This window comes from Silurus meridionalis, chromosome 19 (assembly GCF_014805685.1).
Source record: "Silurus meridionalis isolate SWU-2019-XX chromosome 19, ASM1480568v1, whole genome shotgun sequence".
NCBI classification, from domain to species: domain Eukaryota; kingdom Metazoa; phylum Chordata; class Actinopteri; order Siluriformes; family Siluridae; genus Silurus; species Silurus meridionalis.
This window is the reverse complement of record NC_060902.1, coordinates 15,775,029-15,799,472: the sequence shown is the minus strand read 5'-3', so window position 1 is coordinate 15,799,472 and position 24,444 is coordinate 15,775,029. Positions and strand designations below refer to the sequence as shown.

The window sequence follows — 24,444 nt, the reverse complement described above, 5'->3', positions numbered from 1 at the left end:
TGTTAATAATCTATTAATAAACTATTTTAAAAACTGACAAAGAGCAGAGAAATTAAATGAGGGTGAGAGAGAGAGAGAGATGTAAAGAGAGAGAAATTGGGAGAAAAAGAGTGGAAAGAGAGAGAGAGAGAGAGAGAGAGAGAGTGATGGAGGGAAAGATGGTGGGAGAGGAATGTAGAGGGAGAGAGAGAGAGAGAGAGAGAGAGAAAATGAGTGAGTGAGGGAGATAGAAGGAGAGTAAGGGAGAGATGGTGGAAGAGGAATGGAGGGGGAGAGAATGAGTGAGATGGTGGGGGATAGCGGAAGAGATGGAGGGAAAGGAAGAGAGCATGTGAGTGAGGTTAACCAGCTGAGAACACACTCAGGGCGATGCTGAGGAAGGAAAATAATCAATTTTCAGACTGGTAATCCAAGCATCAGTGTGTGTATGTATATAATGTATAGTTTGTTATAAAGCTTACTGGAGAAAATAATGCGACAGAGGTGTGTTTTATTTATAATCGAGTTTGTGTGGCCGATTATCTCCAGTACATCGCGATCGGTCAATCAGAGTCTGTTTGGTCGAATATCCACATGGAAATCGCATCATATGGAACCCTGAAACTCAAACCCCCCTACAGAAACCTCTTTCAGTATTGGCTCACACAGCTGTCGATGAGACTCTGTTTCTCTTTCCAACACTAAAACATCCCAGCCGTGTGTGTGTCTGGTTCAGAAAATGGATTTCTTATCTGCCCACTTCAGGTTGATCAGACCCATAGAACACACTATACATAAACACACCCTCATCTGTGGTTAACCAGCTGTCAAGAGAGAAAGCCTGATGAAAGCCGCTCGAGAGCGAATGCCGGTCTGCGCACTCTGTTTTTAATGGCATTAAATCAATAGGTCTGTGCAAATCCAGCTCATTTAGGCTCTGGAAGAGGCCCAAGCACTAATCCGCGCTCTGATCAGTCCTCTCAGGCCTCGTTCTTGAAGGAGCAGTTCGGTGCTGATGGACGGGATGGGTTTTGCTTTGTCAGGAGTTGTTAATCAGCATGAAATGTTCTGTTCTGGAAAGGGTTGTGTAATAAGAGCAGGACACCTTGGTCAGGACACTATCTGGTTGACTTGCTGTAGGAAAAGTCCTCATTTGCTGGCCCTCGACTGGTTTCTTTATTGTTCTACACATGCATCAGAATAACCAATGAGTGTTTGTCTGACATCCAGCGCTTACTTTAGGTCTGGAATCCGAAGAAGAGAGAACGACTTTCAATGACTCACAATACAAAGACAAAAAGGTCCACCCATGATGAAGATGAAGGTGGTGGTGGTGGTGGTGGTGAAACTGGAAAAACTATAAAAATAAAAAAAACCCAGTTACATCCAAAATTATAAAAAAAAAAAGACTATAATTAAACAGCACATAATGTCAGTGATTCACGTCTCTTGCATTGTATAAAGCAACCCGGAAAAACTATCGGAATAGATTTTTGTCTATTTGAGCAAAACTGATGCATCAGTCAACCTATTATTCTGGATTTACCATGGTCCTGGGTAAATGCATGATCTGGTTCAAATTACTGAAATCTGGTTCTTCAAAGAGCTCGGGATGTACTCTGTAACTTTGACAACGATAAAGGATTTCCAGTGACTCCAAGGTCACGGGTTTGAACCCCAGGCCAAAAGATTTAACCGTAAAAAACAAAATAGATGGATGGGGGTTTTATAGGAAGGGCAGGTCTTGTTTGACGTCTCAAAAAAAAGTAGCAGCCATTCTTCTGTCGATTCCTCAAGGGGTGATCTTTTGTCTTTTTTTTTTTCCTCTTGAAACAACAAATCTATCTACATCTCTGACCCGAGCGGTGTGACAGTCGAGAGCGTCGGTGCGAGACCCTGCCATGGATGTCGCCGCTTGTCCAAGACGAATGCTCAGGAGCGTATTTCTGCTTAGAACGCTCCGGATCGATAAAAGCAATCTGCAGAGTGGTAAACAATTTCCTCTGCCGCTAGAGAGTGTAGCTGCCTCACTCGCTCGATCTCATGCTCCTGTTCATCAGACTTCTCTGGAGGAATGTTTTTTTTTTTTTTTTTGCCTTCTAAATCATACCATACATTTGGAAAAGCGAGACACGACTAGATATGTCGCGGGAATGAGGCATTGGGGACACGGGGTCAACCGACATGAGACGGTTAATTAATATCAAATCTGAAAACGGTATTTTTATGTATAAAAAATGTCTCGGGATTGTGACACACCCAAAGAGCACTGCATTGGTCATATTAGGCTGCCAGGCAGCTAAGAGGCTCCTAGTTGTTTTTTTTTTTTTTTCCTGTTAGTGTTGCCATAGTTCAGTGTTACATTCTGGGCTGAAACCTGACATTAATCCTGTTTTCTAAAAATGTGGAATTCACCGTTTGTTTATTTTGTTTGTTTGTTTGTGTTTGATGGTAAGACCTATGTAGACCAGTAGGGTGCAGCAGAATCAAACACTCAAGCAGAGCAGCTGGTTGGTGCAGGGTTGCCATGGTGATGAGGCAGACTGGTCGTGAGGTAGACCATGCGTCAGGCAGCGATGAGCCCTGTGCATGTGCACATGTATACACACACACACACACACACACACACTCACTGACTCACTCACTCACTCGGTAATAATGACCTCATGCGTCTCTTAGTTTTTACTGTGACTGTTCATATTACACAGTTTATTTACTTTGTGTTTGTATGAAATGAGCACATTTACTCCCGATCCACTGCTTTAACCCTCAGAGACGCGAGCAGTCAGATTGAACGCAAATAGACTTTACGCACGTGAAAGGACAGTGTGGACGGCATTGTTTTGTCATTTTCGGGAACGCTGTGGTTTCATAACTCAAAACAAAACCAACTTTTATATCATTTAAACAAATGTAGAAATGGCCATTTAATTGAGAGTCAGTACTAATAACTAACAATGCAAGATGGCTGCAGTCATGCTGCATTCGATTATATGTCGTAAACCCGACTAGGCATTGTCTCATCTCCGAATTCCCACTTGAAGTTCAGCACGATCACCATTGATGCTCTCAGCACCAACAGTGAAGAAAAAAAAGTATCTTCTGATCTTTATTTTCATATCACCTTTTATTTGTTTAATTTGATATTACTACTGATACTTGGTGGTGGTTGAGGAGAATCCCCCCTTTCATATGTAAAGCGCTTTGAGTGCTGCAGAAAAGCGCTATATAAATGTAATGAATTATTATTATTACTACTACTGATATTACTACTGATACCATTACTACTGATATTACTGATAGACTGCAACTACTTTTACTAACTATAACTACTACTAATACTAATACTGCTGATATTACTGACATTACTATTGCAGCTTCTATTACTAGTACTGATATTACTATTATTATCTAGTGATCATACTACTGATCATATAACTGATACTAATGCTACTACTGCAACTGCAACTACAATGAATTATATTATTTCTACTACTAATATAACTGCTTCAGCAACTGCTATTACTTACTACAGATACAATGAATACTGCTTCTGCTGCTACTGATACTCCAACCACTGCTACTCTACCGACTGTCCTGACCTTCACCGAACACATCTCATCTCTAAACAATTGCAGTCACACTTCAGAAACAAGAACAACATTCGTAACAAAAAAAAAAAACGAATTACTTGAGCCATAAACCAGTTTATAAACTGCGAGAAGTAAATGAAGGCCCTGATGTCTGCATGTAAATGCAAGTCCTTTCCACTGCTCTGTACTGAGGTTTAGGAACAGAAACCACATGTCTGCTGGATGGTTTGTTTAACCTTCAGATTGGCCCATGTTGCGGTAGAAGATGTCATATGTCATATAGGAAACTCTGCTGCAGTGCAACGCTGCTTCAGCCCGGCGTTCATTACAAAGCGTGTTGACATCTCAAGTGTGGGTGCAAAGTTATTCAAGTTAAAAAGAAAATATTTAAAAAGGCAGCATCTCAAAGTTTTTTGCATCTCCAAACGTTTGGAGGATGACTTTTTTCAAAGCTATTTTAAGGACTGCAGGCTGCTATTCTGCTGCGTTCGTGAGAACTGAAGTGCACTTGGTAGTGCGCCGCAGTGTGTGTTTAAGACTCTGGAGGATTTTCTGCAGGACAGCTTGGAGGGAGGTGTAAACGGCAGTAATACTGAACACACCGTTCTACTGTACGCAGGTAATTAGGCCCAGAGAGAGACTAGTGCACACTGCTCGCAGTGTGTGTGTGTGTGTGTGTGTGTGTGTGTGTGTGTGTGTGTGTGGATGAGGAGGAATTGAATTGCTGAAAGCATTGCAGGAGTAAATGATTTTCTTGTTAAGTGTCTGTGTTCAGTGCAGCAGCTGTGTGTATATATATATATTTCTTTGAGGCATATACATTTCATACATTTTACAATATTTGATGTGCTTCAAATATTTGTGGTAAAAAGTGTATTCCTATTAAAACAAAACATTTCAGCCACATGAACCAAAATCTTTTTTCAGTGATGGTTTCAATTCATATCTTCATAATCACCCTGAAAGGAATCAGCAAAAGCATCCAATGTTTCCTCTATTTCACGCCGGAAGAGCTACCCGAGTCGTACTGTAGCGTTTTACATCTGCACAGTGTTTTAAACTGTTAAAAAGTATGCAAATGGAAGGCATAATGAAATATTATAGCTCTCAGAGGCTCCACCTACAGGCCACTCTTAAGATTAACACATTTCTTAAACAAACTTCAGAATCTTTACGGCTGTTGCATTTCGGTTTAGCTGCGTATGTTTCTGAATACAGTCGAAATCAACCCCGGATAGAAATGAAATCACTTTTAAGTTGTGATTTTAAGTTTTAAGTTGGGACTACAGGGGTAAAAAAGTGGGGTTGATTTTAGAAATTGTAGCCGTTTATTCGGCTGATTTATTAATCCAAATTAGAGTTTTATTGCCAAGTGTGTTTGCACTTACAAGGAATTTGTTTTGGTGCACATATTCTAAAGTAAATAAAGAATAAAAGTATTAAAGTTACAGCACATTCGAATATATCAGGCTGTACGTATCATGTTTTTGTCCCTAGTGGTGGAAATGATGAAGCGTTTTAATAAACAGTGTCGATTGATTTAGCAGAAATCTGAAAAAGAAAAAGAAAAACTGCAAAAGAAAAGTGATTAAATAGTTATGTAATAATTCAACACTTGTCCAATTAGTGTATTTACTTGCAAGAACCCAAGACTCAGTATAAAATGGTAGCTAATATATATATATATATATATATATATATATATATATATATATATATATATATATATATATATATATATATATATATCCATTTCACTCCTACACACTCAGAGCTGCAGAGCTAATAATTCTCTCCCTCTTGCTCTCGTTGTCTCTGTCTTACTTTGAGCCTAATTACACACGTACAGTAGGACAGAGTGCATCCAGAGTGCATTCACTACTGCAAGGTTTATTCAGTAGAAAACATGGCCAGCACTGAGCTAATCTGGGTTAATTTAACTTTGTTTCTTTCCTCTTAAAAGAGACATGAGCTGCCAGGACAGAGACAAGCAGACACACACTAGAAATAGTCATTTTTCTAGGAAATCGGTTTGTGTGATCCAGGAATCATTCTGGTCTGTATCATGTTCCAGCAGACGTCTGCAGACACCGAGCATCTCAGACACGTAATTAGTTACCTACACAAGTTGACCATTCTGGTGCAGCCTAGGTGGAAATGGATGTCCCAGGCTGTAGGGTTTTGGAAACGGAACTGTGTTACGTTTTATAGATTGATACATCCGAGGTCATGCTGTAATGATCGTACTGTTACCACCTTGAAGTTTTTCTCCGCACTTTGACACACTTTATTATTATAAAGATCTCTGGCTTCAGGGTTCAAGCCCCAGTATTGCCAAGCTTCACTTTTGGGCTCTTGACCCAAAAGGTGGCCCTAAACACACCGTATCATGGCAGACCCTGCACTCTGACCCCAGCCTCCTAACATCCCTGGTGCTATAATGGTCATGTGACAAGTAAGATGCCCCTTTAACTCATTTTACCCCCTTTTACCCCATTACCTTTTGTCTCTTGAGGTTAAAAAGGCAACAACAAATTTGTATCCACATTTTATGGAATCTCGTAGCTGCGAGTTCTTCATTCCGTGAACAGCATGGTCGATTCAACAAAATCTCATCTCAAGCAGACCTGCTTGTGTTGCTCGGTGTGGCCCTGTACCTGAACGCCAGTAAGGCGGCATTGTGGATTCGAAGCCGGAAAAACCCTGGCACGCGTAGTCACAAAACCGGCGAAAAAGGAAATAAAGAAACCGACGCCAAAGCCTCCGTCCTTCGGTGTTGAAGGCCCGCAGGTTTGTTTACTACCGATCCAGCTCTCGGTGTTGCCATGGCAACAGCCTCCTTTCGCCTGCGCTCCGGCAGACCTCGTGTTGAGCTGAGCTGATACGATTTTAAACACTTCCTCGTCGACTTGCCCCGGCCGCCCTCGTTTTCGACGGGAAAAAAAAAAACCCTGTCACCGTTCCATTATGTTATCAGATTAAAGGAAGTGTGTTCGATGAATTTACAGAAGGTCAAGACATGAAGGCAGCATGAGCGCAGACAGGCCCAGAGGGCACCAAGATCTGATGTAATTTTCCTTTCAGAGCGGGAAAGAAAGGGACAAGGGGCTAATGCAAACAGGGTCCCGGTGCCGAACGTGTATTGTCATAAGTAGCAAAGATTCAGATCAATTCAATTGTGCAGCCTTGAATTTGTGTGTCGTGTCCCATCAAGTCACTTTCCTGATCCCAAACGGACACTCGATTCCACGCCCAAGTTCAGACACATGTTCAGCACCTCCATGATACGAATACCAGGATTTGGTACTTTTTGACTTTCTGCACCAGTTTGACTGAATTCGAATCATTTCTGCATATATCCAAGAGCTTGGTTTCTGCAGGACGACTGCTCCGCATTCCCCGTCTGTAACCGAGCTTTCATTTCAGCTCCTGACTGTTCCAGTCTGAGGCGTGTTGTGCGTGTTAATAAGCGGGCTGGCGGCGGAGCAAGCGCCCAGGGGACTGGCATTAACACATAAACACCATTTGGCCGTCGGCATATCTTCGCTGGGTGAGCGATCTGTGTCTTCGAAGCAGATGGTCGAGCCGAGGGTGGGAAATTCTTCACATGGCCTGCTATGGTGTGGCTTACACAGTGACACACACACATGCACACTGCCAGGTAATGGCATTAGTGTGAAAGAAAGTGTAGTACTGGGTGTTAAACGTTGCATCATTCCTCTCACATACAAGGATGTTGACATTTCATTTCTATGGGCTTAGCATTCCGGTCGAATCAGGGCATGCTTTAAGGCTTCAGACAAGTGGTAGTGTTTCTAGATTCTGTAAAGGTGGGAGTGTCTTTAGACTTCGTACAGGTGGGAGTGTCTCTAGACTTTGTACAGGTGGGATTGTCTCTAGACTTCGTACAGGTGGAAGTGTCTCTAGACCTCGTACAGGTGGGAGTGTCTCTAGACTTCGTACAGGTGGAAGTGTCCCTAGACTTCGTACAGGTGGGAGTGTCTTTAGACTTCGTACAGGTGGGAGTCTCTAGACTTCGTAAAGGTGGGAGTGTCTTTACACTTCGTACAGGTGGGAGTGTCTTTAGACTTCATAAAGGTAGGAGTGTCTTTAGACTTCATATAGGTGGGAGTGTCTTTAGACTTCATACAGGTGGGAGTCTCTAGACTTCATACAGGTGGGAGTGTCTCTAGACTTCGTAAAGGTGTGAGTGTCTTTACACTTCATACAGGTAGGAGTGTCTTTAGACTTTGTACAGGTGGGAGTGTCTTTAGACTTCGTACAGGTGGGAGTGTCTTTAGACTTTTTACAGGTGGGAGTGTCTCTAGACTTTTTACAGGTGGGAGTGTCTCTAGACTTGTTACAGGTGGGAGTGTCTCTCGACCTTATACAGGTGTTTGTGTTTAGACTGGAGACAGGTGGGAGTGTCTTTATACCCAGGCTGGTGAGTTTGTAAGTAGAATTCTCTTTGGTCAGTGTGTCAACAGACTACGACCACGTGGGCATGTGTTTTGGGGGTGTGTGTCTGTTCGTGCCTGTAGATTACATGCTGATAGGCATGTCTGTAAGCTGGAGACATGTAGGCGTGTCTTTAGCTAGAGTTGTGGGTGTGTCTCTAGACTGCAAAATGCTGGGCGTGTCTGCACATGGTCCCATTACAAAGAAATTTCAATGCTTTTCCTACACTGACACTGGAGACCCCTCCCGTGCATGTTACAAATATGTTTCATTGTATAAAACATTCTAGGCAAGACTCTGATTTCAGAGTCCATTAGAAATAATGGTAAATGTATAAATAAAAATAAACAAATAATTTTGGCTGGGTTTTTTTGCGCCTTTAAACTGGTATCGATGTCAGTTTCCATCTAATTACATTTTAAGGGAAATATAATTTGGATTTCGGAATGGGATTTCGCCCCTACCCTTGGCTTGAATATCGGATTGGATGTTTGATGTAATTGGCCAGTGCTCCGTATATAGAAATATCCGTTGACGAATTGATTAAAGACCGCACATCTTCAAACAAGAGGACAGTGAGCTCGCTGATATGTCTAGCTTGTTTCTATGGTAACGGATCCAGTGCAGCTTGAAGTCTCGTGAGAGAAGAGTTAATACAAAATACGGCTTCCTTCGGCGCCGCTAATTCGATGAGCTGTTGACGGTAAAGTGGAAATGATGAGTCTCGGTTGCCGATTCTTTCCATCATCAGTCACAACCCATCATTCGTCGCAGGCGGATCATGACTGAACACCAAAAAACAAAATACGATTCCCTGTTTCAATTAATTAGCGCTTTGCAAATACAGCTGTCTTGTAGATGTCTATTCCTCATTGTCTTAATGCAAAATGAGTTTTTTTTATTTTTTTTATTCTGTTTTCATACCTGTTTAAATTGAGGCATTTGATTTGTTCACGGTTTCCTGTAATCATGTTCTATTTTAATTTTTTTTACCTCAGCGAGTCTCATTAACTGCTTAAGGATCTGAACATGGGGGTGCAAAGGGGCAGAAACTTCACGGGAAACTTTCTATGGGAACTTCATTAGCGGAATTTTGGTAATCTGGAAAAGTTACCAGAGATTGATGGGAAAGAATTTGAAATTTGGGAAAAACTTCATCACATACAAACATAAATATATATATATATATATATATATATATATATATATATATATATATATATATATATATAAATAACATTTTGGTCATAAGCTGACATGCATGCAAACTAATACAGATTTTTTTACATTACATTTTTGACTTTTAATTGTTTTACACAAGTTTTAAACAAATGTATGCAATGCAATTTTGTGAATTCACAGTTTATTCTCATGTATTCTCTGCAATTCCCATTACAAGTTTCCCGTCTTGAGAATTCAACAGTTTCATGTTAGTCTAAACGTGGTTTTGCTTCTTATTTTCATAAACTTACATTTCCACTGGTTGCTTCTCTCTATATGTGCCTGTGCGACTCTTAATTAGTTTTTTTTAACTCCTTCAGTTTACCCTTCGACCATCTTTCCCTCGCTGTAGTTTAGTTAGCAGTAGCTTCTTCTCCCAGGCGTGCTCCTCTCCCTCGCATTGCTGAGTCTCAGAGAGTGAAAGCAGGATCAATAAATGTAAAATAAAACTCTTTTCAGGAAGCTTGTTAAAGACACATAACGACGTAACCCGATTCGGTGATCTACTGTCTGCTGCAGAGGCTTTACACCGACTCACTTCACTCTGAATCATCCTGTTTTTCTCCCTGTTTCTCCTTAGGAAATAAGCTGACCAAGGACCTTAAGCAATACCTGAGCCAGAGGTTTCAGAAATCTTCAGAGGACCACAAGCTCCAGCAGACCATACGGGATAACCTCTACCGCCATGCCGTGCCTTGTAAGTCATCCATCGTTTTTCTTCTTCTTCTTCTACTTTTTCCGTCTTTAGAACAGTCACATGACTCTCACAGAAATCAGTAGGTGGCGTGTGTGCAAACTTCGGTCATTAGCACACACTTTTCTCTTGCTCGAAAAATATGAATGTGAAGGTATCTACGGAATCTTGTGTAGTGAGCCACGCTGTCTGTGTGTGTGTGTGTGTGTGTGTGTGTGTGTGTACTAATGTATTATATGTGGGAGGGTGAAAAGTGTGTGTGCACTCATTGAGGACATGCTGTGGAATTCAGACAGTGTTTGAGTGGGTGGCGGCCATGTTCTGTGAAGAGCTTCAGTGATTTATAGGTTGTACCAAGTGTGTGAAGTCAAGAAGCTTTTTGTCATTTTAACAATATATATACTGTAGCTGAAGCAGTACACAGTGAAATAAGAGAACGTTCCTCCAAAACCCAGGTGCTACATCAAACAACATAGAGCTACATACACAACATAGAGTGGCATCACACAACATAGAGCTACATACTCAACATAGAGCTACATACCCAACATAGAGCAACATCACAAAACATAGAGCTACATCACACAAAATAGAGCTACATACCCAACATAGAGCGACATCACAAAACATAGAGCCACATCACAAAACATAGAGCCACATCACAAAACATAGAGCTACATTACCCAACATAGAGTGACATCAGAAAACATAGTGCTACATCACACAACACAGAGCTACATCACACAACACAAAGCTACATCACACAACATAGAGCTACATCACACAAGATAGGGTTAAATACACAGGTTTCAGGTTATAACAGTTCAGTAACACAGTGAGTGTGTGTGTGAGTGTTGTGTGTAGATTGTTTTGATCCGACAACTGTGCTTTTGGTTTTTTAGGTATTATTCTTTTAGATCAGATTGGTGATTAAATATGCTTTCTTGTTGTTTTTTTTTTTTTGCTTTGTGAAGGATTTTGCCGTAGACGATTTGTTGGTCAGCAGAATGATGCAAAACAGATCAGATTACTGATTTGCGGATACAATCCGCCAAATGGTTTCATACCCTTTCATGATGCAGTTTAAATGATTTGGATGCACTGATTCGAAAACTATATGCATCAGTGCACAAATTAGGGCTTCAGTGGTGTCCTACCAGAGTCTCTCCACCTCTCAATACCATCGTTATGATGCCACGATTCACCAAGCTTCCTTTCACTGTAGCCACAGCTGCACCACTCACAACATCATCTTTAGCAGAAGCTTCGATATCAACCTCATAACATGACAAAATTCACCGGGGTTTCATTTAGTTTCTCTGAATTGTTACGGTTTTCCTGGGGATTGGAAATGAAGGCAAATTGTGTGTTTTTGTGCAAATTCTACCGTAAGGGAAACGCAAAAGTGAAAATAGTTCATGTAAAAGTGTACACCGGATCTGAACTGTTTTCCCAACCTTTCCTTATAATGTACAACTCTGGAAAAATGTCAGTTTTGAAAATGTCACAGAAAATTGAAAAACCAGCATCCATATTACTTTATTTTGCTCTGTCTCTTTTTCTCCTCTGTCTGTTTTCATCGTTCTCAGACGTGACAAAGGCGTGTCTGAGTCGGTAAACAGATTCCAGTACACTCCCATCTGCGTTTCCTCCCACCGCTGTGCAGCACTATGAACAAAAGCAGTCACGCTTTCAGCCGAGTGGTTAATGTATGATTGCATGATTGATGGACAGAAGACAGCTGGACAAGCTGGATGGCGAGACGTGGGCTCGGGAGAGATAAGACAATCCGATCTGTCTGCCCAGACTTTAAATCTGGATTTATATATGTAGCAACCCTGACTGATATAGAATCATCTGCACAGGAGTGTATAGATGATGAGAATGGAAATGGGGAAACACTGAGTTTGGTCCTGGCAACCCTGGACAGTTCAGTGTGGGTGTGTGTTTGAGGGTCACTCATGGTAAGGCATGAGTGTGTGTCCGGGTGCAGCTGCCTCTTTGTTTCCTGATGGCCTGAGTGATGAGACGCCTTGCCAGGTGGCCAGTGATTGTGTGTGTGCGTAAAAAGGGGGACGACAGAAGGCCAAGGGTGACAATTAGGATGCGTGACCCCTGAGCAGGTCAACTCTTGCTGCTCTGTGAGAACTTTTTTTTTGTTTTTTTTGTGTGTGTGGAAAAATGAAGATTGTTTCCGTTCTCGGGTTCGATATTTTCCTCGACGTTCGTATTCAGTGACGTCGGCAGCGTTCGAACCCGACTAGAGAAATGGTGGCCGTAAAAACGATGGCGCTGTCCCTTTAAGACGAAGCAGATGTGTGTCTATGGAACAAGATGGTTGCCATGAACACATCAGATTTTTCCCCTGCTTTTGCTTCTTGCTCATTTGCGTTTTTTGTTTAAATCAATTGTGTGTTTATGCATTTTTCCTCTATTAGTTTAAGCATGACCAGGGATTTTCTTTCCATTCTTTCATTCCCCCTTTTTTTTTCTTCTTTGGAAATCCTTAGGGGATGTGAACAGGTGCTTGTCCACTCTTGTGCACAAATGAGAACAAGTCCATTAGTCCCTGTGAGTGTGTGTGTTGGGAGCAGCAGGTCTTCTCACGACTAGTTGGTCAATCGAGCATCACGACAGGCAGTACAGCCTTCACCTCTGAAACCGTTCCTCTGGCCGTCTCCTCCCTCCTCTCGTTCTACCTCTCTTCTCTCTCTCTCTCTCTCTCTCTCTCTCTCTCTCTCTCTCTCTCTCTCGCTCTCTCTCTCTCTGCTCTCAGCAGCAGTCGCCTGTCTCGCCACTCAGGTTGCCGCTGCTCCATCTCCAGCACGCCGGATTAATCCTCCGTCTCTTTCCAAAGCCTTCGTCTTTCTCTACACAGAGGCAAGTTGCATTTTCATGCTTCTGTTTTTCTTTTCCTCTTCATAACGCTGCTTTTTTTCCCCTCAATTGAATTAATAAGGCACAAAAAGGAATTCTGGGTCTGGTGTGTGTATATATATATATATATATATATATATATATATATATATATATATATATATGCTAAAGGAATATGCTAAAGGAATGGCCATGGTCTATATGCTAAAGGAATGGCCATGGTCTGGAAGAGGGGGATCGTTGAGGGGGTTTGGGTTGATGAAGGGATAGAAAAAGCGCTGGAGTCACACGAAAGGCTGAAAGACAGATGGCTTCGTGTTGTGGCATTTTTTTATTTATTTTTTAGCCTCAATCCAATTTATCCTGTGGCTATTGTGCGTTAGGGCCCAGGCATCGTTATTCCTGCCTGGGTGCATGTGTGTGTGGAAGCGTGTGTGTTTGTGATGGAATGGCGAAGGGGCAGGGTGTGTGAGCCGTGATCAGCTCCAGATGTCACCTGAACAATGGTGCTCTGTGGAGTGGTGAGAGCAAAATCAAACCCTGTGTGTGTGTGGGTGTGTGTGTATGTGTGTGTGTGTACTTTCTTAGCTCTGTGCAATGCAATATCAACACACAGTGGCTTTGAAACCTCACATTCAGCTCCGCCTGGGTCATTTCTCAGCATCGTTTTTTTAATAAATGTTTTTTTTAAGTGGCTTGAATATTGTCAGGACCAAACGTCTGAGGAACAAGAAAACTGCTAATTCAAGACTCCAGAGTTGGTCAGATGTTCAGGAAGCCGTCCACTGAGAAATTCTTGCTCTGTGAATCCACCCATAATAAACCTATTTTATATGTAATGCAGTGAAACTGGAAAAACATCAATTCGAGCCCCTGTTGCTGGTTTTAGTTTGTTTTTCTCACCAGCTGACATCAAACATGCATTAAAGATCCTCTCTCCCAGCAGCGATCCGACCTACATTTACTTATTTTTAACCTACTCGGAAGATGGTAAAACCCAAAATAGTTGCTGGCATCAGACTTTTGGCATAAAAACACATCTTCGTTGGCGTAAAAACAGGTTACAGACGACTGATGAATCAACAATAACAAAAATAACAACAACCCTGATTTCTACAAATAAATGACGACTTCCAATAGATAGAACAGTGACTATTCGTCAGTCAGACCTCACCTGATAGCATTAGCATCCCCTCTAACAGATGATGTTAACTCCAGAGCTTGAATATAAAAAAAAAGAAAGGAAAAAAAAAACAAAACAAAAAACACCCTGCTCGCCTCTGATTAGCACACCGATCAGAAGTACGATCTTGGAGCATTTGCTAGTCACGATTAATTTCCTGTTAGCAGGTGAGGTGTGTAGCAGAACGTTCACGACAGAAAGTCCACTGCTTATGGTAAAAGACATCCATCTTCCTGCATGACTCTTTAAGAACATGCTGGATGAGGTTAAGTGTCTCGATTTTTTTTTAAGAATTTGCTGGTGTGTACGTGATTTTTGCTATTTTTTACACACCCTGGTCCGCTATTTCACACTCAATGTTAACTATTGATGACAAAATAATTTTTTTCTTGTTTTTTTTCTAAATACCCTCGAACGGTCCGAATTCTATTACGATGCAACATGTGCATGTGGGTGGATGCATTTTAATCCATTCAAAATGAATCCGCAGCTCTACGGAGCTCTATTTGGGGTGTAAAACTCCTCTCCTTGGCGTTCTTTTCCGAATATCCGGAACTGCAATGTGGAACTTTTACCCAATTTTTTCACCTAATTTGGTGACGTGACCATTCCCACGTATCATACAGCAGGTTTGTTACACAGGGACGAGGAAAGCGCCGTCTGGCCTCTTCCACATACACATATTCACCAACGCATCTGATTGGCTACCAGATCTTACTTGTAATGTCGCAGTGACTTTGCCTTTGTATGCATTTTTTAGATATTAGAGGAGTAACGGTACACGTATCCGTACCGAAATCTTTGGGTTCGGTACATATGTGTGTGAATGCAATCCTTTTTACTTTGCTGAACATAGTTACAATCGGAGTTCCCTATAAAAACGCGAAGTTCGGTTAAGTCTCCGCCTCGCCCTTTGAGCGCATTTGCGAAATTATTATTAAACTTAAAAACTGCAAAATCGCAGCCACTTTGGGTTTTCTGACAGTCTAGCGATATGGATTCTTTCTGTAGAGCTTCAAGATTTTCTGATAAAAGGAGGAAAACCTGGACAATGAGGCATATCGAGGGAGTGAATGAACGAAGGATGGAAGGAATGAAGACATTTGTTAAAATGTGCTGAAATACGTAGAGCAGTTAAGTGGATCATATCTTTAGAAAAAATTATATTACATGTAAAACGCACACGTACATCTGTATTACACAAATAGGGTTAAATAAATGACGACATTTGCATTTTTTTATTTTTATTTATTTTTTTGTATTTGTATATGTATTTGTATAAAGTATTGACTCGATCCTGTTAGTTATTACTTGCTAAGTTGACTTCATTGCCTCATCATGTCACTCTCTCTGTAGAAGTAAAATTCGGGAATAAAAAGTTGTAGCTGCTTCGAATAAATTAAAAAATGAGTCGTCACTTAATGGTCTAATTTTCAGAATATTCAAACATCTGCTCGTTTCACTGCAAAAAAAACATGTACAACCAAACCAACACTGGGTTTCCACAGTCCACTGGGTAGAGCTTCATCATTTTGGACAGTCTGACACGCGCACACACACACACACACACACACACACACACACGCACGCACGCATTCCTAGCTCTAAATCCCACTCCCAATTTAATTTGCAAGTGAAAAGCAGCCAGGAAAAAAGGAAAGAAAAAAAAGTCTTCAGTTTGAGAGTTAAAATGTCTTTGGAGAACAAAAGAGGAAGAATGTGCTTTTAAACACCACCCTGTTCACCTCGTTGCCTTGTGCCGGAGAGGTCATGGGTTGACTTGATGACAGGGGTTTTTGTTTTGCATCGGATTTTGCAGCTTATTTTATTTTAAATTATTTATTTATTACATTTTTTTTTACAATTTAACGGACTCACATCAGTGCTCGGAGCTCAGAAGTAACACCACTTCACATTGTCGCGGTGATTGATGTTCCCCGAGTGTGACCCGCATTCAGACTGACCCTGAGTCCGAGTAGAGTCTTCTGGAAGCTTTAGAAGATCAGTAGATGAAGTGAAAAAGAGAAAAGGAGCGTGTTGCTAATTTTCATGCTGAATGCAGCTCGATTTATTCCAAAACAACGCGTTCAGTATTAAAGTACGGTGCAGCTACTGATGCGATGCGAAGTGGAGCGATTCCCCCCATAACGATGCGGTGCGGAAAATGGAAAAAATATGATTCTCCGTAATACAATATGGTTCAGATAGTTCACTTTTATTTCTTTGGCTCAAAGACTTAAAATCTTCAATTTACTTGAGTACCTTTTGACCTGTAACGCATTCACAAACCCTTTAACAAACGCCTCGTAGTACAAAAAAAAAAGGAAAAAAGGTTCAATAAAACCAAACGTTCTTTTCCTGTTCTATCTTCAGATAGTTGCAGCTCTACCTCTGCCATGTTAATCTGTATTCTATGTGACTCTCGGGACACGCCTCGGCCTCTGCAGAGTTGTGATACTTTGTATTCACGTAGCAGCAGCGGTGATGAGAGAACGCGCTCAAGACACAGTTTAGCGACGAGAAATCGATCTTTGTTTTTCCTATAAAAACATGTTCCACAGTGTGCTATTCCACCCCCTGGTTTTCACCTGGTTTCTGCAAGTTGCAAATCTCTGACACTGGAGACTCCTTGAATGAATGCTTAATAAACACCTCCTCAAGCGTTATATTGGGGGGTTTCTGATAGTTGTATTTTTTTGTTTAATTATGCAAAGCAGATACCATGCAGATGCCTGCAAGTTGTTTCCATAGAAACGATAAGATTCCTGTGTTAATGTAATCTACAGGAGTGAGAACTAAACTTGTGCTGTAGGGGGAAAGTCAGGATCGCTAATCGCTTGTGGTAGAATACGGTATGTTCTATTGATGGACTAATGTTAGGACCAGAACATGCCCCCATTACCCTGGTCTGATTATGTTGAAGAAAGGAAGGAAGTAAAAAGGATCAAGAAGGAAGGATCTTAAGAAGGAAGAAAGTATCTAACGGAATGAAGGATTGAATGAAGGAAGGAGCTAAGAAAGGATCTAGGGAAGGAAGGAAGGTAAAAGGATCTAGGGACAGAACGAACGAAAGGGGAAATAAAAAGGAAGGAAGAAAAGGGAAAAAAGATCTAAGGAAGGAAGGAAGAGGGATCCAAGGAAAGAACGAAGGAAGGATCCAAGAAAGGATCTGAGAAAGGATGGATGGATCTTAGGAAGGAAGGTTTTTGTACACGCAGCAAGCGTGTCATCTCGTCCGTCTTCTTTGATGTGTGACAGTCCACCGTTTTTCCTTTTCGAACGGCGGCTTGGTCACATGCCTCGTGTGTGTGAGACAGAGATTTATGAGAATGTCTTGCTTGCAGAGGGATCATGTGAGTCTGAGAGAGGGAAAGAGGGAGGTGGGGGACGAGAGCATGCGAAAGAGAAAGAGAGAGAAGCGAGGGAGAGGGAGAGAAGTGGGCGGGTGAATGTGGGTGAGCGAGCTTTTCTCTGTCAGACGGTGTTTGCTGTGCGAGTCTCTCACATTGGCTGGGCTCCGGCGCTGGACTGGCCGACTGGCTCGGAAAAGAGGGAGAGCTGGAGAGGAAAGAACGGCAGGAAAAAAGGGAGGAGGGACGAACAGAAAAAAGAAGAGAAGGAGATAATCGGCGGGTTCGATCGTTTCCGATTCTTTCCGTTCAATCGGATGGCTGGGATTTTTCGAAGGTATTTGCGCAGACTTTCTCCCCCCTTATTCCTATTTGATGAGGATGGTGATGAGGGGGGATAGTTTGGCTTCCGGGGTCTGAGGGGTGGGGGTGGGGGTGAGGAGACGAGAATAATAAAGTGTAATAGAGACGGCGAGAAGGAAAGGATGGAGGACGGAAGGGGTGTGTAAGAAGCGAGAAGCATGTTGAGGTGGATGCAAACAGACAGGAAACAAGAGGCGTGCGAGTGCGTCTGTGTCTTTGGGGTACGATCCAACCATGGGGTGAGGGCTCGTTGTGTTTGTGTGTGTGTGAGCGTGTGTTGAGATTAAGGTGCCATCCCTCTGAGTTAAGCCATGATCACTGACATATTGGAGGCCATTATGGACGTGTTGCCGCTGGGTGGCAAACGAGCAGGATGGATTCTAGGACGTCGGCATCTTTCAAGCCGTCCTCAAGCCCTCCGTGGTGCCCCTGTGCACTCAATCTTTCCTCCTTATACCGTTTCATTCTCTGCCTTTAGAGAATGTGCATTCATGCGAATAAAGAGCTGCATCTTTGTGTCTGGGCTGCGTTTTAGCCAGCTTTCTGGGTAATTGAGTTTTCTGGAGCCTGCTCGGTGCTCGCTCCTCTCTCCACCCTTCTTTTGCACGTCCTTTCACATGTATCATATATTTACATTCGGACGATCCCCATGCAGTTCGATCACGCATCCACACAATGCTAATTTACCATAGATTGGGAAAAATACATGTCTATAATACAGCAGGACACGTTGCTAGCATCCGGGTCTGTTCAATTTATACTAAGTATAAAAGCCCCTAACATTAACACAAGAATCCATGGGCTACACCAGGAGGGATCGATACGGATGCCGGAGGTTTCGGGAAGAAAACGGCGGAACGATGGCTGGCTGTTGGTTGGATTAACCCTTTGCTGGGACAGATGGCTTACTCCCTCGCTGAGCCAGAAGGCCTGTCTGTCACAGTCAACATGGGCTCGCATCCCAAAGCCTCTTCATCCCCACAGCTTTTCCTTTTCCAAACACCACGAGCCAAATCCCTCTCTCGCGCTCTGGTGCCATCCCTCTGCTTTTCTCTTTTTTTTTTTTTATTTGGATGGTGGGACCTTCTTAATGTCTGGAACGAAGTGCGAAAGATTGCGAATGTGTTGTAAACAATTGATGGTGAGTAATTCACACTGGCCAGTGTTCAAGATTACTGTGGTTTTAAAGGGTTTTTTTGTTTTGTTTTTTTATCATGATATAGTTCAGTCTAAAAGACCTTTGAGGTGCCAGATACCACATGGCGTGAATCAGTTCTGCAAAGTCAGTGGATCGGGTGTCGCAAAGCTTCTCCGGATAGGCCGTGAGCTCGGGGAGTCGAGCGATCGCCTCGTTGTTGAAGTAATTCTGGTGTTCACGAGCATAGATTTGCTACAGATGCTTCACCGTAATGCTTTTCAAGAGGTCATTGGATGGAGAACCACAAGGACCGTAGAGTTTGCAAGACACTTTAGAGATCACAAGGAATATAAGGAGCCATAAGGAGTATATGGAAGTGTGGGGAATCCTATGGAAGATGGGGGTAATCCTTGAAATATTAAAGTAATGTGGGAAATGTATAATGAGACAAATTGTCAGAAATTATAAGGATCTTGTTAAAATGTGGAAGAACAAACACATTTTAGGAAGGTTGTACAGGTAAAGGGAGCATTGGGCACAGCTCGAATGAAAATTTGGTGAAGGGGAGAGAGTAGGGATGGTAGGATTCATAAAAGTTAATGATGTGATGCAGCGATTTGAAAATCTGTGCATCGGATAGAAGTTGGCGTGATAGAAGTTGGCGTGAATGACGCATCACAACACTACGGAGACCGAGGCGTGTCCCGAGAGTCACATAGATTAACATAATAACATGGCAGAGGTAGAGCTGCATCTTCCTGGAGACAGACGTCTGGTTTTATTTAATACATTTTCTTCTTTCTTTTTTTTTGCTCTATGAAGGCCTGTTTGTGAAGGGGCAATGCGTTAAAAGGTACGTTCTGACTGAGTTAATTGATGAGTTGCTGTCTATCTGAACCAAAGAAATAAAGGCGAACCGTCAGTACCACACTGGGAATATGTCATGGGACGTAGAAATTTGGGGTTTTCTAGGCAAGCTTTGGGCTGTGTGGAGAAATCCAGTGGATATGGGGAAATTTTAAAACATGGGGGTTTGTTGAGTATCTTGGAGAATGTGGAAAAAGTCTAAAAAGAAATTGAAGAAAGTGTAGAGATTTTGCTGATCTGTAGCCAGTTTTTGGAAGTGCTGAACAAATTCGGATCCCGTTTTTTGGGAATAGAAAACCACTAGGAACTGTAGGAACTCACAGGGAATGGCTGCTGTAGCTGAAGTTACTGTATAAAAAGCTCAAATATGGTACACTTGGTTCAGTCATGGTGCTTGAAATGAATCTGGTCTAAATACTGCTAGTTTAAAAATGCTGCCTATGTGGCCATCGAGTTTTGAGATGCTGTGTGCTCTGAAGCCTGAAGACAAACGCACAGAGCGAGCCTGGAAAGATTGTCGACAGGACTTACAGGTGGTATGGTGCCCTCGACTTTGCTGGCACTAGCTGAGTCTTATTTTATTAAAAACTGCTTTGCTCTTGTAGTTTGGCATGACGTTAAAGATAGAAATGTGTTTGCAACTAGTAAAGATAATAATGAGAGCATTTTAAACATGCCATGTATCAAATTAGCCAAACATCTACTTAATACATGATTGCTTTACGCTGTCTTGTGTGATCCATCCTTAAAGGTGACTGTTTTTATAATACGTCTAGATGCGTCTCGAGCCAATACGACTGACCATGATTCAAATAAACGATCTTTTAAAAGGACCCAGCAATATGAAATTCCTGGAGATTGATTCGAATGCTTTGTTTGTATAAGAATTGTACATGTGTAGGTTTAGCTTGAATCAGTAGTTCCTTCTGGACACCTTATGTGTTTCAGAAAGGTTTATGACTGAATTCGTTGCTGACCTGAGAGTAAAAAGCCCTGAAGCTGTTCTGTATAATAAACATTCAGAAGCCTCAGTGGTTTCAGATGTTTCTGTCTGCACGCGAATACGAACTTTCCCTGCAAGTTCGAAACAGGGGCAGATTTGTATTTGCTCAGGCTCAGGAGGACATTCTTTGCATCTTGGCATCTTGTTGGCGTCATGCTGGGCACCATTAGGATTAATCCTGTTAATAAATAAAAAAATCTTTATTACATCGGGTCAAGCTACAGGTAGACCACCAAGAATGGGTTCTCTCTGGCATGTTGGTTGGAAATACTGCTATTTGTAGCACATTGCAGTGAACAATAATGTAAAGTCTTAAAAGAGTGTGGAAACAATACAACGTGTCGAGATGTGGGGAAATTATGGATAGAGGGCCGTTTTTAGCCTTTTTGCCTCTCTAGGCCACTTCCCACAATGGCTCCACCCTCTCACCACATTGGCCTATGCTTAGTAATGGTGCTGTATGGATAAGGAACAAAAGCTTCAGGATTGCTCATTGCAAGGAACTTTGGGAACACGGGGGACTTTGGGGAACAAGGAGAAGTTATCAGACACAGTGTACTACTGAGATTTTGATAAGTGTAGGGAAACATACGGGGCACTTGGAAAGAGGGTGAACTGTAGTGAACAGTAGTTAAGTGTTGAAACCGTAGGTGAACATAGAGAGGTGTGGAAACCCTGCTATCGAACCCTTGGGAATTTGGAGAAGTGTGTAAACTCGATATAACATAGGCAACCATACTGAATGTAGATTAGGACATCTAACCCATAAGAACTCTTTTAACCTCTACATGGAGACAAATTGGAACCCTGGGGAGGGGAAAAGCTCATTTATAGGAACTCGAGGGTCTTTTAAAACCATTGACGTTCAGGAATGCAGGACACACCCAGACCCAGTGAACCAGAAAGCGTTTAAGAAACCACAAGGAAAACGAAGAAACATATATGATCTTTGAGGAAATATACTAAGCTGTAGAAAAATATGTAATACGCCAGGGGACTAGAGGGAGCATGCGGCTCTGTGACAGACTGTATCCATTAGGAAGACGAAAGATTAAAGGAAACATAGACACTGTAGGGGATATACAGTAGACAAATGTTTCCTGCGGTTCAACTAAAGGTTATCCGACAGGAGAACACATGCTTTTCTTGATCTGCTCATGTTCGAAGGCTTCCTTATACATCCTTATTGATCTGGATTTAAAAAAAACCTTTGACCCTGATTCTTATTGCAGGCATCTAATGTCTGAGTAAAAAAAAAAAAAAAAAGGAAAAAAAGGATAAAGTGTGAAGTATTGAAATTTTTTTACAATACATTTACTAAGAAGGAGAATAATAGAAAGAGGAATATACATATATATATATATATATATATATATATATATATATATATATATATATATATATATATATATATATATATATATGAATAGGGAGAATGAAAGAACAGAATGATGGGCAAGATGCAAGATAAAGAGAGTGGAAGGCCTGCTGAGAGAGCTCGAGTAGCCGATATTACTCACTGATTCACGCTCATGAAAAATTGAATCAAGCCTCAAAGCTGTGAGCTTTAGCTTTGGTGGGGGAAAAAAAAACAATCTCCATCTGAGAGGATGGACTTCGTGTTTTTCAATTAGCTGTTTGTGATTTTTAAAGTGGGCACGTGAGGAGAACGTTGGCTTTCCTTCTGACTGTCTGCTGTTTCCTGAATTAGAATAGGAAACATTCATTACTTTAAAAAGTATTGGTTATTTAAAACTTATTGATACAGAAAGGCAAAAAGTGATTATCATCACAATTCATCAGTAAACTGATTTGTCTTTCCTCAAAGCGTGACATAAACAAACAAACACCTGAAAAAAAAAGAAAGAAAGAAACTCGGAATGCATATGAGTTGGTATCCAAAAGTTTCAAGACTTTTTTTAGAACATGCCAACAGATGGCAGCACACAGTTGCACGCACAGTCCCAGGGAGCACCGACCTTCATAAGTCAGTGTGCCAAAACACATAGTCCTGTTTACATCAGGAGCTGTTCATCTAGTGCTATTCTGACCACATGCATTACTTACATGTGAGTTTCTCACTCCCGCACCCACCCTATTCGCCCAATTTGGCTTCTGGGAACTTCGTTGAAGATCCGGCCCAAGGGTCGCCGTTTTGACACTGTCGCTGAGATTTGGAGTGAATCGCCTATATAATTCTATAGCTCATTCACCCTCAGGTTTCATCATGTTGTGCATACTTTTCTGCTCAACACTGCTGTAAATATTGGATGTTTAAGTTTTCATAGCTTTATGTGGATTTTCTTTGACTTGCCTCATCAGAGAGCCTCAAAACTACCGTTCATTCAGTTTTCTGTCGCATTGAGTCGTGTGGATCTAATAAGCCTGAGAGTTTCCGACCATATCCCTGTGGATGGTGTGAGCTGTTCAAAGTCATTGAGATTGTTTTGCTCCCTTCCTGTGTTAATGTTTGATGTTGATATTAATTGGAGCTCATGACCTGTATCACTCTGATTTTATACATTCTGCTAGTCATGTTTGTCTTCCTGGTAAGGTCCTAATAAACTGGCTGGTGGTGTGTATATATATATATATTTTTTTTCTTAAATTATTTTAGCACGAATTCAGTCATGATGAAATCCAAACAGAATTGCATGAAACCAGTTTTATGTCTTTTTTTTTTTCTTCCTAAAGCTGTAAAATTACACACGTACCCGAAAAATATACGTGAGCCGAAAGTGGCGTTATTATTTTATTTATTTTTGAAATGCATACTTCTTTGAAGGAGCTCTGTACTAATATCTAATTTTCTGGTTGGTTATAGAATACGTAATATGTAACTATGCACCATAGGGACAAAAATCCCATTCCACAGTCGCAATTTGCTTTTTTAATAAACGCCACTCTTCGGGGAAGATGTTTCAATAGATTTTGTGGAGATTTATGGCCACATGAGTGTTAGTAAAGTCAGGTACTGATGTAGGTGAGGAGGTTCCTCGGGTGCAGTTAGAATTCACATTCATTATATTTAAGAGCTCTACAGCAGAAGATCACTCCAACCCATGCAAAGCATGTCTTAATGGAGCTGGTTTTATGTACAGGGACATTATCATTCTGGAACAGGTTCGGGTCTCCTTGTTCAAGTGAAGGGGAATGTTTTCTGCTTCTGCAATCAAAGGCATTAGAGGTCGACCGATATTGAATTTTAGAATGGAAACTGGATGAAAAAAAAAAAGATCTCCATGTAAATTGTACTGCATAGTACTCACCTTAAATACAAGACAAATAAGCACTGAATCATGAAATGTGCTAAATGAAATAAATATGAATAGATTAATGACTATAAATATCGAGGAAAATAAAAAGCATGCATTCAAACTAAAACAAAACAGAACACTGCAAATAAATAAAAGTTATAGCCAAAAATGAATAAAAAAAATTTCCTTCAAATAAAAAACACGTCGTGTCAGCAATTCGCTTCCAGAGGCCGCTCTCATATTGTATAAAGCAACCCGGGAAAAACTATCAGTATGGATTTTTGCAGAGTTCCCGCAATCAACTCTTGGCAAAAAAACAAAACAAAAGAAGAATCGGTCGACCTTTAAAAGACGCCCTTAACAATTGTGTGCGTCCAAATTTGGGATAACAGTTCGGAGAAGAGCCTCATATGTAAAAGATTAAACATAAACCGTATTGATGCAGCAGGCTATCAGCTGTT

At 41.4% G+C, this 24,444-nt stretch overlaps 1 protein-coding gene across 9 annotated transcripts in view; it reads left to right on the top strand.

The window, feature by feature from the left end:
• magi1b (membrane associated guanylate kinase, WW and PDZ domain containing 1b) overlaps nt 1-24,444 on the top strand; it is a 130,670-nt gene that overhangs the window by 39,632 nt on the left and 66,594 nt on the right. For all 9 annotated transcript variants that reach the window (XM_046874550.1, XM_046874549.1, XM_046874555.1 and 6 more), the window contains one exon: nt 9,832-9,948. In XM_046874550.1, coding sequence (XP_046730506.1) covers nt 9,832-9,948 — 117 coding nt within the window. The remainder of the gene's footprint in view (nt 1-9,831; nt 9,949-24,444) is intronic.